Below are 14,106 nucleotides of genomic sequence, written 5' to 3'. Positions count from 1 at the left end.
GGAAATGGAAGCAAGTGCTCCTTCAGCTGATATGATGAGTCATATCAATTAAAACAACCAAAGATTGCACTTTGATTTTCCTAAGATTTACAGAAATTTTTCTAAGTACAAACTTCTGTGTTGTATTTTCAGTTTTTCCACATGCTCTTAATATACTAAAGGACGTTCTATGAATTTGCAGACAACAGAAAACAGGCATTTCTGCTTCACTTTTGTGTAACTTGCTTGTATATAGCACTTGGAAGCCCCAAACCGAGATCAGGGCCCTGATCTGCTAGGGACTTTGCTTACACTTTGAGAGTCGGTTCCTGCCCCAAACAGTTTACAGTCTACATAAAACAGAGAGACAAAGGATGAGAGGAGGAACAGGTGCACAGAGAGGTGAAGTGACTTGCCATGGTGGCAACAGGGGCTTCATAGCAGAATGTCCTAGTCCAGTACCCTACCCACTGGCCCATGCTACCTCTGTCTATTTTCTAATGTATTTTCAAAGATCGTATAATACTTTGAGCCTTTTTTATTGCTATCAAATATTTCAGGGGATAGGATAGCTCAAAATATGTGGACCATTTTATTCAATCCAAATTTTAATCTATATCCAATGTTCCTAGTGACTGAAAGAACTAAATGTTTGATGGTGTTCAGCAGCCTGTATGGAATGAGTTGATGGCATCAGTCCAGTTAAGAATTAATATCTATGTTGGCAGCCTCAGCATAGGTCAACCACTTAATGGATATGAAGAATAAGATCTTTACTTCCTCCTGGTCATGATTTTTAGTTACTCTGAGGGCAAAGTGGGGCAGCTTGCATTATCATTGCTCCTATGTATTGCCTCTTCTTTGAATTTAAGAAATTGAGGCTAAATCCTTTAGATTCTGAAAATCCCAGTTGGAGTCTCCAGGCCAATCAGCTGGTTACCTGTCATTAAACTGAAATTAAATAAAAAACAAAACAATCCCCATCCACAAAACCCACCCCAAACTATTTCTTTCATATCACTCCTCACAAAAGTGTTTCAGGGCTTTGAGAAGAGATGTTATTCATGAGTGCCATTTATGTTTGATGATTTAAAAAAAAGTCATTTGTGTTTAATTTAGCAAAGGGTGTAATAAAAATCCTTACTTCCAGTATATCTGAGATGGTACCGATATTCTCTGTGAAGAATGTTCATAGAGAACTTATACAGTATATTATATTATTTAGTGGTGTGTGTTTAAAAAATTGCTTCAGCAGAGTTTCACCAAGTTTCAAACCAGTGCCAGTTTAAAAGTGTATAAATCTGTAAAGAAAATAGGGCTGTAGCATACACAGATGGGATCTTAATGAGAGCTGTTTTAGAGTGAATGCAATCACTTTCCTATACTGTATAAGGGTAGAGGTGGCTATGTTCCAGTGCAAAAAGATACATTTTCATTTGTTTTGAGATTTTTTTCTATGGTCCTTAGTCATCCAAGAGACCGCTCTTCTTCAACCACCTGGTCAGGTATATCTCAAGAAGGCCTTTTAGGTCCTCAGGCAGGGACTTGACAAATCAGATTGTCTTCAATGGTGTCATTGTTTTTATCCACACTATTATCATGTTTAGCTGACAATTTTTTTCATAAATGTGCTGAAGAACAACTCTTCTTGCAACCAGGTGTAGAAGCCTATAGAAGAAGTGAAGTAATCCTGCACTCTTAGGGATATCAAAATCAGTTTTACTTTGATCCTGGGTTCTTTTAATTTCTTACTTATAGTGATGGTATTCAGCATTTATCCTAAAGAAACTGAAGATTATCTTTTATATAACGTTTATATACATAATAAAATCAATGTTTAAAATGGAGAAATAAAGACATTTAAACTGGAATTTTCAAAAGAGCCTAAGAGAGTTAGGTGTCCAGATACTGTTGAAACTAAGACAGAGTTGGGTTTTAACTTAAAAAATCCTGGCCATAATCAGTTAACCAGACTGATCTTTCAAATTTCCAATTAGGCAAAACACCTGAAAAGACAGATTGTTCGTGCATTCTCAACAGCTGGTCACCAGTTTTAGCTAATTTTTACTTGACACACTATGTGAAGTTAGCGGCCAAACTCATAGATATCTGATGAATTCTGATAAAAAACAGAGAAGAAACAAAAGTCAATTATTCATCATTTAGAGCAAAATATCAGTGCAGAAAAAAAAATCACTTTTTGACTCCACCCTATAAGTGTAGTTTACTGTGCACATCCTTATACTTTGGGACTGACGGTGATCTGTTTCTGGATTTGTAGATTTACAAATCTCCATGGACACTCTGGAGCCTAGAATTATATTCCCTGAAGAGGGATCCTATATTTTGCTGGGCTGAGACTGATCTGTACCACTGATGTTTCTAATCTATTGACAAAAACACTTTAGTAATATTTTGTCGGGGTTGGGGAGCAGTAAAGACAGAAGTGTTTTTATATCAAGATCGCTGTCTTGATAAAAAACCCTAGTTAGAGACAAGACACAGGTAGTTTTTACCTCTGTAAGTAGTCAAGATAAACCTGACACTGATCCCTGGGGGTTGGCCTTGACTAGCTACATCAAGGGAAAAATTTCAGAACCTTGTTTCCACCTAGGATGTTACATGGAGATAGCTTATTTGTAAAAACCTCATCATTTTGCAGTGAAGGCAAAACCTAAAAAAAAAACCTACCCACAATTAAAATACAATAACAGAAGGGAAAAAACCACAAGGTACGTTTTGTTCCTCAACTACTTTGAAATTATATAGTCTTTGAGAGAGAGAAAGTGTTTGTGAGGAAGGAGAGCAACAAATGCAGGCATTAGCAAGACAATGGGTTAATGGCTATGCTACATGAACTATACGTGTCATTGAGATGATTGTAAATTTTTTTTTTAAACTGAGAGTGGTGACATGTGAATGTGTAACCCATTCAGTTCTGGAAAAAGCCTCACATACCACCCTTCTCTTCCTCTTCTCACACACTCCTTTCATGTTTGGCAAATCTTATCAGTGAACATAAAATAATCAGTCAAACAAACATGTTTACAGCGTACAAGATGTTCAGACCTCAATAGGCAAGCTTTATAAATACTGTACCAAAAATCATACTCTATGCTGGTAAATCCAAGTTCACAAGAGGACACTTAGCAACTTTGAGTCTTATTCATTTTTATTTTTTAATTAAAAAGCTAGTTTTAAAAAATGAATTATTTACTGCACTGTGCAGGCAAACTCCTAGTTTATTTACAATATTATCACTTGTTTTTCATCACATTTTCCATTCCTTTAATTAGATGGTATCAGTTGTTCTTCTTTGAGTGCTGGTCTCTATGTGTGTTCCAAACATGGGTGCATGTGAGCACCATGTGCTGGAGCCAGAATTGTTTGTAGCAGTGTCCATTGACCCACATATGTCAGTGTGAGCCACATGGTGCATCCGAGGTCTTATGAGGCTGCATGGGTCAACACCCTTCCAATTCTCTCTTACCACCAGATTGTTAGAGTCCAAACCCCTCTTCCTCTTCATTCGTACTGCGTAGTTTTCTTCTAGTTCATTGTATATAGTTTTTCCAAGTTTGTTAGTATAGTACTTAATAATTAGTTGGTTTTCGCTACTTCACCCCATGTGGGGTGTCCCACACACCAAAGGGGGCTGTGTCCCGGTAAGCTGGTTTTAAAAGCTGTGCTTCATGCCTATGCTCCTTCTCTGTGAGTGACAAGCACCAACATTGCCTTTATTGTCTTGGTGAAGCCCACATCACTGCCCGCTTCTCCATTGGCCGCTCGTTTCCACAGCGAACCTGTAAGGCTCGAGAGCTTCGGCTCCGAAAGCACTTTCTGGAGGAGGCGATGAACCTGCATGCGCACTCAACTGTGGCACCAGCGGATCCACTGGAGTGTCCAGCCTTACCATCTGTGAGTGCTTCTCCAGCTTCTTCCAAAGCAGCACCACCAGCCACCAGCACTATCAGCGGCACCGATGAAGCCCCACCATGCTCATAAGAAGCACGCCTCTGGGCACAAAGGCAGCTCCCTGAGAGGGACCGCCCCTAAACACAGTGTTGTCTCCTCGAGCCACACCAGGTCAGGTGAGAAGTCATGTGGTGATCTGGCTGCTCCATCTCCCAAGACACCTCAGCTGGAGCACAAGACGAAACATCATCGAGATCAGTTGGCATCATCTTCGGCCTCAGTCACGGGGCCACTGCCTTCAACCCTGGCTCCGTCCACGCTGCTGAAACCACCTGGCCTTTCGCACCTGGTTCCGCACATGCCCAGCCACTTGTCTCCTCTTACACCCATGGCCAAACTACTTCTACCATATCCTGTTTCCCCATCACGTCCCGAATCTCCAGAGCCTGTGCAGCCTCCATCCCTGATGGATAAACTGCGGCTACTTGGCCAAAATCCTGCTCTGCTCTGTTCCTCTTCCCACCGTCAGTCCAGCAGGCTGAGACATCATCACAGAGCTGCTCCGCACCACCAGCTCTGGCCATTCCAATGGCATCAGTCTTCCCAGAATAACCCCCGATTCCAAGTGGCCCTCGGAGCAGGACCCCACCTTTTCTCTAATGCGCTTTTCCAGTCTAGAGCCACGATGCCTGCCCTATGCACCAGCATATGGGCCTCCCGCTGAGGCATGGTTCTGATACCCTCATGGGCCACTGGTAGCAGCAGATCCAAACGCTTGGTCCTACTTCCATCCTTGGGTCCTGCACTGTGACCATGGGGCATTGCCACCATCTCATTGTCAGCCTATGCCCATCTACACTGCTCCTTCATCTATGTGGAACCCCAGGAAACCCCAACACCTCCAGCATCGTCAGAACCACTGATCCTGACAGGTTCCTCTCCATCTCCGGATGAGGTGCTCATCCCACCTTCTTTCATCCCTGGACGATCATGGTCAATACCAGGACCTACTCCGCTGCATGGCGGGGCCTTCCTATCCATAGTGTACTCCTTCAACCGGCCCATGCTGTCTGGCATGCCCCACTATCATGGGCACCTACACCTAAGCGGATGGAACAGCAGCATTTCATCCTTGCCAAAGACACAGACTTTACAGGTTTACGCACCTATCATCCAGTTCTCTAATGGTCCAAGCAGCACTGAGCACACTCAACAGGAACACTTCAAGACTACCCCTCCGGATCAAGCAGCTAAGAAACTCGACCTGATCAGGCGCAAAGGTCTATACATCAACAGTGCTGCAATTCCATATTGCCAATTACCAGGCCATACTGGCAAAGTACGACTTCCTGTTGTACAATAAACTAATGGAATTTCAGGCCTCCCTTCCAGAGGACAGACAGCTGAGTTCAAATCCAAATTGATGGCCAAGGTTACCCTCTAAGCCACGGTGAACACAGCAGACACAACATGCCACTCATTGGCATTGGGAATAGTGCTGCGCAGGGACTCCTGGCTTCAGACTTCTGGTTTCCTGAAGGAGGTCCAGACCACTCTTGAGGACCTCCCATTTGATAAGCAGAATCTTCTGAGTGACAAGACCGACAAAAATCTTCGTTCACTCAAGGACTCTCACACCATGCTACAGTTATACTCCAGCCCCAATTCCCCACCAGCACTGGGTATCTTTCTGCCTCCACTACCATACCTGCCCTGCCTTATCAACCTTATCCTCCCACCACTACCAACAATCTCTACGGCCTCGATACTCTGCCGCCAGCACCTCCACCACCTCCTTGTTCCCGGCATGCCTGTCCAAACACCCATTTTGACTCCTCCCTCAAGACCTATGAACCTTCCTCCACTCTTGCTTCAGTTGCTCTGGTTATCTTTAGGGCCATCTTGCTCGATTTTCTGTCAATTGGAGCAAGATTATCACCGATCGCTGGGTGGTGGACATCCTATACCAGGAGTACCTCATAGAGTTCCTCTCCTTCCCTCCTCATTACACTCCCTGTGAGGGCCCTGGGGATCCATCTCAACATGATCTCCTCCAAGAGGAAGCGCACACTCTTCTCCAGAAGGGTGCAGTAGAATACATCCCATGCCATTACCATAGCCATAGATTCTACTCCCCTTATTTCCTTATACTGAAGAACAAGGGTGACCTTCGCCCCATTTTAGACATCCAGGCTCTGAACCGCTTTATCCATAAGTACCACCTCTACATGGTCACCCTCCCCTAGATTATCCCCTGCCTTCCCCCTGGAGCTTGATTTGCAGCTCTCATTATGAAGGATGCATACATACATTCTGCCGATCGCAAATTCCTTCTCTTCATGGTGGGACACTCACACTATCCGTTCCAAATCTACCCTTTCAGAATAGTGACTGCTCCCCATGTTTTCACGAAGGTCTTCTTGGTCATTGCTGTCTGTATGAGATGTCTCAGCCACTCATTGTTCCCATACGTGGAAGACTGGCTTCTGGTTGCCTTGTCCTGAGAAAAACCTCCTAATCACCATCTGCATCTTGCAAGATCTCCTTACTGCCTTGGGGATGGGATCTGCGTCAATGAGGACAAGTCGACCTTACTTTCATAGGAGCTTGATTAGATTCCCTTGCAGGATGAGCCTTTCTACCAGTGGACCACTTCACTGCTCTCATTTTCCTCATTTCACAACTCCACCATCATCCCTGTACATGCCTCCACCGGTGCCTCTCCCTTCTCAGCCATATGGTGGCCTGCACTTCTGTTACCCCATATTCACGCCTATACATGAGATGCCTCCAACTGTGGCTTCGCACCCTCTACGACCCGCAAGTGGATCACTTCAACAAATGGGCCCCCCTTTGGTCTTGACTTCCCTCTCATGGTGGTGCAATCCATCCAAAGTCATGACTGGCACCCTCTTCAACCCTCTTACTCCCTGCACCACTCTCACAACGGACGCTTCATTTGTGGGGTGAGGCCCTCATCTGGAGGGCCGCACAGCTCAGGGCCTCTGGTCCCCCATGGAGGCCAGGATGCATATCAATATCCTAGAACTGCAAGTTGTCTGCCTCACTTGTCAAGCGTTCCTAATCCTCATCCACTCCCATCATGTGCAACTCTTCTCCAACATGATGGCTGTTGTCTTTGTAAACAAACAAGGAGGAGCCTGGTCTCTGGCCCTTTGCGTTGAAGCCATTCACCTCTGGAACTGGTGCCTCAGGCACAGGATCACACCCCACACAGTCAATCTTCCATGCACTGACAATTTTCTTGTGAATACTCTCACTCCTTTCACAACAACTATGAGTGGGAGGTCCACGACCCCACTCTCCGCTCCATCTTCCACCAGTGGAGCATGCTGTGCTGGGACCTCTTCCTGATTGTGACCAACCACAAACTTCTCCTCTTCTGTTCCAGGCACTCTTGGGCAAGGCTCTCAGGGTAATGCGCTTCTTCTCCCCTGGGCACCCAGACTTCGATACACCTTTCCCCATGCATACCATTCCTCCCACAGATCCTCCACAAGGTACAACAGGATTGGGCAGTCCTCATCTTCATCGCTTTCTTTTGGCCTCACCAATACTGGTTCACTGACACCCTTCACCTCTCCGCTTACCCTCCAATCTGCCTCCTCTCTCTCTTCATCTCCTCAGGCAGGCACACGGTCAGTTCTGACCCTCCAACTCAGAACCGCTTCACCTCATGGCCTGGTATTTGGATGAGGCTCACACGTAGACAGTGTATTCTCCACAAATGGTGCTCAATGTCCTCTCACATAGCAGACATCCATGCACCAGGGCATACTATCAAATGGAGATGCTTCACTGTGTGGGCATCCTACCATCACCATGCCCTGGACTCAGTTTCCATACCCGTCATCCTCCACCTTCAACTCTTGGGCCTCACCCACTTCTCCATCCAGTGCCTTCTTCCCACCAATTGATGGCTTCTCTGTCTTTAATCCTCAACCATGGCCCGTTTCCTCCATGGTCTCCTCAACACCTTCCCATCAGTCTGGAAACCCACCCTTCCTTGGGACCTCAACCTCCTCCTCTCAGTTCTGACCAAGCCACCCTTCAAACCCCTGGCCACTTGCTCCCTCACTTCTCTCTCCATGAAGGTAATCTTTTTGGTGGCCATCACCTATGCTCAATGGGGTTAGCAAACTGGTGGCCATGATGTCCAACCTGCCCTTTACGATATTCCACAAAGACAAAGTCTCTTTATGACTCCATCTGAAATTCCTCCCTAAGATGGTCTCCATTTCACCTCAACCAATCCATTCACCTCCCAACTTTCTACCCTAATTCTCTGAGAGTGCACACTATGTTCCCTCAATGTCCACGTGTGCTGGCCTTCTATCTACAATACAACCACGCTTTCCAAGTTTTGTCCAAGCTTTCTGCCATTGCAGAACACTGCCAGGGCAGTGGTCTTTCCTCCCAGCACCCTCCAAGTCGATCTCCCAATGTATCAGTGTGGAATCAGTGTGGAATCAATGTATCAGTGTGGAATCAATGTATCAGTGTAGAATCAGTGGAATCCTTTCCAGATTCTCTCCAACACCTGACATCACTGCCACATCTGCCCTTTTCAGACATCCTGTGGTAGGACATTTGTAAGGCAGCCACGTGGTCCTCCGTCCACTGCTCACTATGCCATAGCCCTGTCAGCAGCAACAGATGCGGCAGTTAGTTGCACAGTTGTACAGACTCACTTCTACCAATCCCTCACTCCCACCTCCATGCTGAGTACCGCTTGCTACGCTACCCACATTTGGAATCCACGTAAGGACCAGCACTCAAAGAAGAAATGGAAGTTACTTACTGTAACCAGAGGTTCTTGGAGATGTGTGATCACTATCTGGATTCCAATCCCCTCCTTCTTCCCCATCCCCTCTGCTGTGGGCTCTGCACCTGTTGGTAAGAGAGACTTGGAGAGGCGTTGACCCTGTGCAGCCTCATAAGACCTGAGATGCACCACATGGCCAATGCATGACGCACACGTGGGTCGACGGATACCGCTATGAACAGTTCCAGTTCCAGCACATGGAATGCATGCATACCCACATTTGGAATTCATATACGGACCATACATATGGAAGAACCTCCAGTTACAGTAAGTAATCTCCATTTCTCAGTGATTTTATTTTTATTTCTATAGCACCATATGAGTACCATGTACTTTAAAGACTAAATAAAAAGAGAAGTCCTTGCCCTGAAGACCTTACAGGGTTGATCAGTCATAACACAGCAAGAGCTGACAATAAGCACAGAGTTTCACATCTACGTATGTGCATACATGTACTCAACATAGGCCAAAGCATTTAATAGTTTATTATAGTTTATTTAGCTATTTTAGCATGTTAAATTTTAAACAAATAAACCTTATTTCTTAATAAGACTAAAGGGCATTTTGCATTAACTTGAGAATTCTGACTGCTACCATTTTAGGATCAAAAAGTGATAAGAAATCTCTTGCCTCACTAAATATATTTATTAATCACAACCTTGATTTACCAATCTGGTATGTTTTTATCTGCATCAGTCTTCCCTGCAGGAACATATGCCATGACAGTCAGATGAGACATGTAGTGTGACTATGGAACAGGTCTGCAGCATGAAATAAGGGATTTAAGTGTGCTTTCCCCCAAGCAATGAAATTTCAGTCAGTTCAGGTTTTTCTTTACCTATTATTAAAAGTTTATCATTTATTAAAAATTATTAGGGTACTTGTCACAAATGGTTTCTGGTCATACCCTTCATACAGCCTTACAGTTTACAACTATGCCAAAATAAAAACTTACTTAACTATACCTGGAGTTCTAGTAGCTTGTCAAACAAATCCACACTCTTGATGTACTTCAGCACTTCACATCAAGCCTACATTAATTCAACTATTTGCAAGAAAGTCGCTCTCCAGGATGATAAGAAGGAAATGGCTGACAAGCCATACATTGAAAGACCAAAGTGAGTTGCCTTGTTACACTGGTGACTGGAAAAAACTGAGGAAGTACTGGTATAGTGCCTTCTTGTGTAACCTCATCTTGTGCAGCAGCAGTAATATTTATTTATATTTCAGAAGCTGAGCTCAGAGTCCTATTATGCTAGGTACTATACATGCATATAATTCCTGCCCCAATGTAAGTAGACAAAACAGACAAAGGATAGGAAAGTAAGAGAGACACAAAGGAATGATATGACTTGCCCAAAGTTTCAGAGTTGGTTAGTGACAGAGCTGGGTATAGAATCCAGGTTTCTTAATTCCTGGTTGTGTGTCCAAGACTAGATCTGTACAGTCCTCAATCAGAGCTTTTTAGAAGGTTCTAGACTTCAGTGTGGAGCATGTAGGCACATCCCAGGAGTGGAATCTGTAATGAAGATTCTTAAAGAAGAACATTGGCATAGTCAGAATAAAGACTGAGGTGAAATTCTTAGAGTTCTCCTTTGACTTCAACGATTTTAACCCATCTGTTTTTGCAACCATCTGTAGCAACCAGCTCAGCTTTTTTGAGTTGGCAGTTAACAGCTAGTAGATACTAAAAACAGTTTAACATTTGCAAATCCAGGAAAATCTGAGTAAAGAGATGTCTTATGTCTCACCCCAAAGGTGACCAGGTGTGAACTCCAGGTGTATATTCAGCAGGATCAGATTTCAGACACAGAGAGGCCATTGCAAACACCTGCCCCGTGGTTCTCTCAGGCTTCATCTTTGGGACAGATTAGCTGAACTGTTCCTTTTAAGCACAATGGGTATTGCAAGTCACAGAGAGAGTAGCTGTCTTTGAGGTACCTGGGATCTAAATCATTTAGGGTTTCTTAAACAGTAGCCAGCACCTTGAATTTCACCCTGACAGCAGGCAGGTACAAGATGATCTCATGGCCTTCAATTTTATATCCTTATAGAGAAAATTGCAGTAAGTTAGCATTGGTTAAGAAAGCAAACATATTTGAAGATTAGACTCTATCATCTTATTTTAAATCTCTCTCTCCATTTTCTCTCCTTGCCCAAACAAAATATCTTCATGCAGCCTTTACACATTAATAGAGCTAGGTTTAGACACACAAATCATGTTACTGATCACACTCACAGTGTTGGTTCCTCAAGATATTGTATGAACTTCCATAAATGTGTGTATGTGCACAAGCTCCAGCAACACTTAAATGTGACTGATACATCAGTGCTGATCTGTACATTACCCTTGCTATGAACTGAACCTTAAGCCTAGCTGAGTGAAATGTGCGTGTGTAAATGCAGCTTATTTACATACAAATAAACTTTTTCTCATCATTCCTATGGATACCAGATATATATTGTACACTTTTACGTTAACAAATGCATTGAAGAAAGCAGGTAGCAAGATGTGTAATATTCAGCGGTACGGTGATTAGTAACCATGCTGTATAATACATTTTCTAATGCTCTTTAGAGCAGCGTTAGAAGATAAAGGTATGTGGGCCCAATATTTATCACTGAGATATTTGCTAAATTAAAAAAAATCTATTAAAATACCCACTGCGTTCTCTGAAGGATTTAGCAATTGCTAGACTGCCACTCAGCCAAAGGTTTACGAGAGTTATTGTCATTTTGATTTTCAGATGAGTCATTTGGTACACTGCCCCCAAAGGCTCTTTATTATGATTCAGTACACAGCATATAACATTGTTTAGACTTTCTGAGCTTCATGGAATCAGAGTGGGGGTTGCAGTTGCTCAGCATTCTGAAGCAGCGGCGTTATGCTTAATAGACACCTTTGATGTAGCCCTAAGACAGCACTTGCACCTCCCACTGCTGCTCTGAAGACGTCAGCCTTACGCAGAAAAGGCTTCTGCTTATGAGTCCTGCATCTCATTCAGCTCACTCTGTGAGCAGCCCTAGCTGTCCTTAACTAATCCCACCGCTTCCGATTTTTGCTACAGCTTGGCTTAGTATAGCACAAGAATTTTTGTGCTTGCTATCATCAGCTTAAACATTAAGACTGTGTCCATGTTAGAACTCATAGAAGGTAAGTTAAATGCCTTATTGATACTTTAGTATGTAAATATTCATGTAAGGTTGAGAATTTAGGTGTCTAGTTGCTGATTTTTTTTTTCTGTTGCTGACAAATATGGATTGTTAATATGCCAGTTGCTTATTTAAAGAATGAAAATAACATTTCTTTCTATGCTTTAGTAAGCTTCTAAGAACATTATTAGTGTCCTATGTGATTATTTTGTATTACGCTATGATACTCTTCAGGTATTAGGTATTTGTTAATTTTACAGAGAATGTCATACAAAGGTTGAAAATGCTTCTAAAATTAAATACATTGAAATATTTGGAAGGAACTGTACTATTTAAGTAAGTGATGGTTTGGTATAATGTATACCTGAGATTTTATGGCCAGTTCAGTTGAATATCTAAAGTCCATTAGAGTTACTTCTGGGGTGATGTTTGGGTCAGATAGTAATGCAAATATGTCTTCAAACAAGTGAGTGATTAACAGCAAGCTATAGTGATTTGTTCTCGCAAGCAGTGCTGCTTTTTATTCCCAGTTGATAGCACTGAGAGGCATAATTAAATGGGATGAAAGAGATTAAATATAGGTAATATTTCTTAAGGCAACAAAGAATCATGGCTTTCCATCATATGCATGCATAGGCACTACACAGTTTAAGAAAATTTAATTAAGTCCATCACCACTGACTAAAATAATCATTTTAGATTGGTTGCTTATTTGTTTAACCACTTTATTAATTGGCAATATGAGATTCACAGTGCTAAAAGAGCAGTCTGTTTCTGCATTACCTTATTTAATATTTACAAATCTGAAAAGTGTGAATGGGTACCTAAAGAAAAAGTAGATGGATTTAAGACATGCTTAATTATTTTCCATTGCTTTTATTCTGTAGGTACCATGAGCCAAAAAAAAAATTTATTTATTTTATTTTCCTTCTAGTTAATGGAACCCCTGGTAGCCAGCTTTCTACTCCCCGCTCTGGGAAGTCTCCAAGCCCATCTCCTACCAGCCCAGGAAGCCTGCGGAAACAGAGGGTAAGAAAATAAGGAACTGATTTTTGAGACTGGCTGAGCAAAGATCTGGCATGGGTGCCACCAAAATTGTCTTCTCCAAAAGTGTTCATTACACCTAGACAGAAGCATGGGGTGGAAGAGCTTGGATACAATACTTGTTGTGCTTGTGCAACACTCTTAAACAACTGGAATACAGCAACTCTCCATTTTTCACAATATTAAGTGTGCTGGGTAGTAGTTTATCTTTAAGAAGAAAAAAAGGGATCTTTGTTTTTGCTTTCAGAACATTTTTATATCTTTGTTTTTTGCCAAACATTTCACCACTGGAGGAAAATTTAGACCTCCTAAAAGTTCTATGTTTGTTTATTGGCAATGGCAATAGACACTATATGACTTGTAAAAACCACCCCAGCTTTAATTCTAAGGCAAAGTGAAGGAGTGCTGTATGGAATTTAGCTATATTGTCATGACCATATACAATAACTTTTTCTTGGACCAGCCAAGATGTCTCAGTATCAAGGCAACAGTGGGATGCATCAGTACTTTGGAGGCCCAGATTCATGAATGAATAGATTTTCAATTCCTATACTGAAAACTTAGGGAGATTCCTGTACATAGTGTACCTAACCATCATTACATTTCCTCTAGCATGATGGTGGTAGCTGTGTTAATGCTGTAGTAATCCCTGTATAACAGAACATTTTTGGTTCAACAGTGTTCCCATATATGGGAGTGGATCAAGGGGAGGTCAGGCTCTGCACACTGATTTAATTAATTGCATCAGTCCAAAGAGAATGAAACAGATGTCTATTTACCGTCTTGTCTGACATTTTCTCAACCGTGGTCTATGGGCCCCAGAGAAATCTTCTTTGAGTCACTGAATCATGTCTCAGATTGGTTTACAAATACAGTTGGACCCAGGATTTCTCTGCCTCCTTCAATTTTAAATAAACTATTAGTTAGCTTCCTATGAAATGGGGAATTGTAAGCAAACCTGACTGTGTGACTCGTAACCTCATTTTAGTCAGGTTTTTGGTTATTTGGGACGCAGTAGGTGAGCAAGTGAGTTTCATTGGTGCGAGTTGTTCCTGAAACCCTTTCCACAGCAGTGTCATCTTGGTCCTTCTGATCTGAATCCCAAGACTTATGGATTAATCGTTAGTAAGTCACTGGGGACGGGGGAAATGTCATCTGAATTTGCTGGA

General features: G+C 42.7%; 1 protein-coding gene across 5 annotated transcripts in view; it reads left to right on the top strand.

Annotated features, from left to right (window-relative positions):
• Window positions 1-14,106, top strand: part of DCLK1 (doublecortin like kinase 1) — a 310,392-nt gene that overhangs the window by 225,059 nt on the left and 71,227 nt on the right. For all 5 annotated transcript variants that reach the window (XM_067562996.1, XM_067562994.1, XM_067562997.1 and 2 more), the window contains one exon: window positions 12,828-12,922. In XM_067562996.1, the coding sequence (XP_067419097.1) occupies window positions 12,828-12,922 (95 nt within the window). The remainder of the gene's footprint in view (window positions 1-12,827; window positions 12,923-14,106) is intronic.

This window comes from Emydura macquarii, unplaced genomic scaffold (assembly GCF_026122565.2).
Source record: "Emydura macquarii macquarii isolate MOO-44397 ecotype Brisbane River unplaced genomic scaffold, CSIRO-AGI_Emac_v2 contig_2473, whole genome shotgun sequence".
NCBI lineage: Eukaryota > Metazoa > Chordata > Testudines > Chelidae > Emydura > Emydura macquarii.
Note: the sequence above shows the minus strand (reverse complement) of the source record. Positions and strands in the feature narration are given on the sequence as shown.